The 1,691-nt window shown below is 64.3% G+C and overlaps 1 protein-coding gene across 1 annotated transcript; it reads right to left on the bottom strand.

Moving 5' to 3' along the window:
* Positions 1 to 295: 295 nt before the first annotated feature.
* Positions 296 to 1,567, bottom strand: LOC135539181 (uncharacterized protein DDB_G0271670-like; the record flags this gene model as incomplete). The annotated part of the gene is made up of 1 exon (XM_064965014.1): positions 296 to 1,567. A coding segment is annotated over exon 1 (1,272 nt), but the record flags the coding sequence as incomplete, so codon positions are not given.
* Between the last annotated feature and the right edge of the window lie 124 nt (positions 1,568 to 1,691).

The raw sequence follows: 1,691 nt of genomic DNA on the forward strand, positions 1-1,691 counted from the left end.
TGCCAGTTAATCGTCGCTGTTGCCAGCTGCCGGTCTGCTGCCGCTGCTGCCGCTGTTGCCGCCTGCTGCTGCCGCTGCCGCTGCTGTTGCTGCTGCTGTCGCTGCTGCTGCTGCTGCTGCTGCCGCTGTTGTCGCTGCTGCTGCTGCTGCTGTGCTGCTGCTGGCTGCTGCCGCCTGCTGCTGCATGCTGCTGTTGCTGCTGCTGCTGCTGCTGTCTGCTGTTGCTGCTGCCGTTGCTGCTGCTGCTGCTAGCGCTGTTGCTGCTGCCGCTGCTGCTGCTGCTGCTGTTGCTTACGCTGCTGCTGCTGCTGCTGCTGTCGCGTTGTCCGCCGTTGCTGCCGCTGTTACTGCTGCTGCTGCTGCACCGCTGCTGCTGCTGCTGCTGTTGCTGCTGTTGCCGCTGTTGCTGCTGCTGGCCAGTTGCCGCTGTTGCTGCCGTCGCGCGTCGCTGCTGCTGCTGCTGCCGGCTGCCGTTGCTGCTGCCGTCGCATTGCCGCTGCCGCTGTTGCTGCTGCTGCTGGCTCGCTGCTGTTGACTGCTGCTGCTGCTGCTGCTGCTCGCTGCTTGTTGCCGCTGTTGCCGCTGCCGCTGCTGTTGCTGCTGCTGTTGTTGCCGGCGCCGCTGCCGCTGCTGGCTGCCGTTGCTGCTGCCGCTGCTGCTGCTGCTGTTCGCCAGCTGTTGCTGCCGTTGCTGCTGCTGCGCCACGTCGCCGTTGCTGTTGCTGCTGTTGCTGTTGCTGCTGCTGCTGCTGCTGCTGCCAGTCTGCCGCTGCTGCCGCCGTTGCCGCTGCTGCTTGCTGCCGTCGCCGCCGCTGTTGCTGTTGTTGCGCCGCTGCTGCTGCTGTCGCAGCTGCTGCCGCTGTCTGCTGCTGCTGCTGCTCGTTGCTGCTAGCTGCTGTTGCTGCTAGCGCGCTGCTGCTGTTGTTGCTGCTGCTGTTGCTGCGTTGCTGCCGCTGCTGCTGTTGCCAGCTGCTGCTGCTGTTGCTGCTGTTGCCGCTGCCGCCGTTGCTGCTGCAGCCGCTGCAGTCGTTGCCAGCTGCTGTTGCCGCTGCTGCTGTTGCTGTTGCTGTTGTCGCGCCGCGTTGCTGCTGCTGGCTGCTGCTGCTCGCCGCTGCTGTTGCTGCTGTTGCTGTTGCTGTTGCTGCTATCGCTGCTGCTGCTAGTTGCTGCTGTTGCTGCCAGCTGCTGCTGCTGCTGCTGCCAGTTGCTGCTGCAGTTGCTGTTGCTGCTGCTGTTGCTGCGTCAGCTCGTTGCTGCCGTTGTTGCTGTTGACTGCTGCTGCTGTTGCTGTTGCTGCTGCTGCTGCGTTGCTGTTGCTGCTGCTGTTGCTGCTGCTGCTGCTGCTGCTGCTGTCTGCTGCCAGCTGTTGCTGTTACGTTGCTGCTGCTGCTGCTGCTGCTGTTGTTGTCGCTGCTGCTGTTGCTGCTGCTGCTGCTGCTGCTGCTGTTGCTGCTGCCGCTGTTGTTGCTGCTGCTGCTGCCGCTGCTGTTGCCGTTGCTAGCTGCTGCTGCTGATCTGTTGCCGCTTGTTGCTGCTGTTGTTGCCGTTGCTGCTGTTGCCGTTGCCATGCTGCTGTTGCTGCCGCTGTTGCTGCTGCTGCTGTCTGCTGTTGCTGCTGTTGCCGCCGCTGCTGCTGCCGTTGCTGCTGCTGCTGCTGTTGCCGCTGCTGTTGCCGCTGCTGCTGCTGCTGCT

Source organism: Oncorhynchus masou, unplaced genomic scaffold (genome assembly GCF_036934945.1).
Source record: "Oncorhynchus masou masou isolate Uvic2021 unplaced genomic scaffold, UVic_Omas_1.1 unplaced_scaffold_17291, whole genome shotgun sequence".
Lineage (NCBI taxonomy): Eukaryota > Metazoa > Chordata > Actinopteri > Salmoniformes > Salmonidae > Oncorhynchus > Oncorhynchus masou.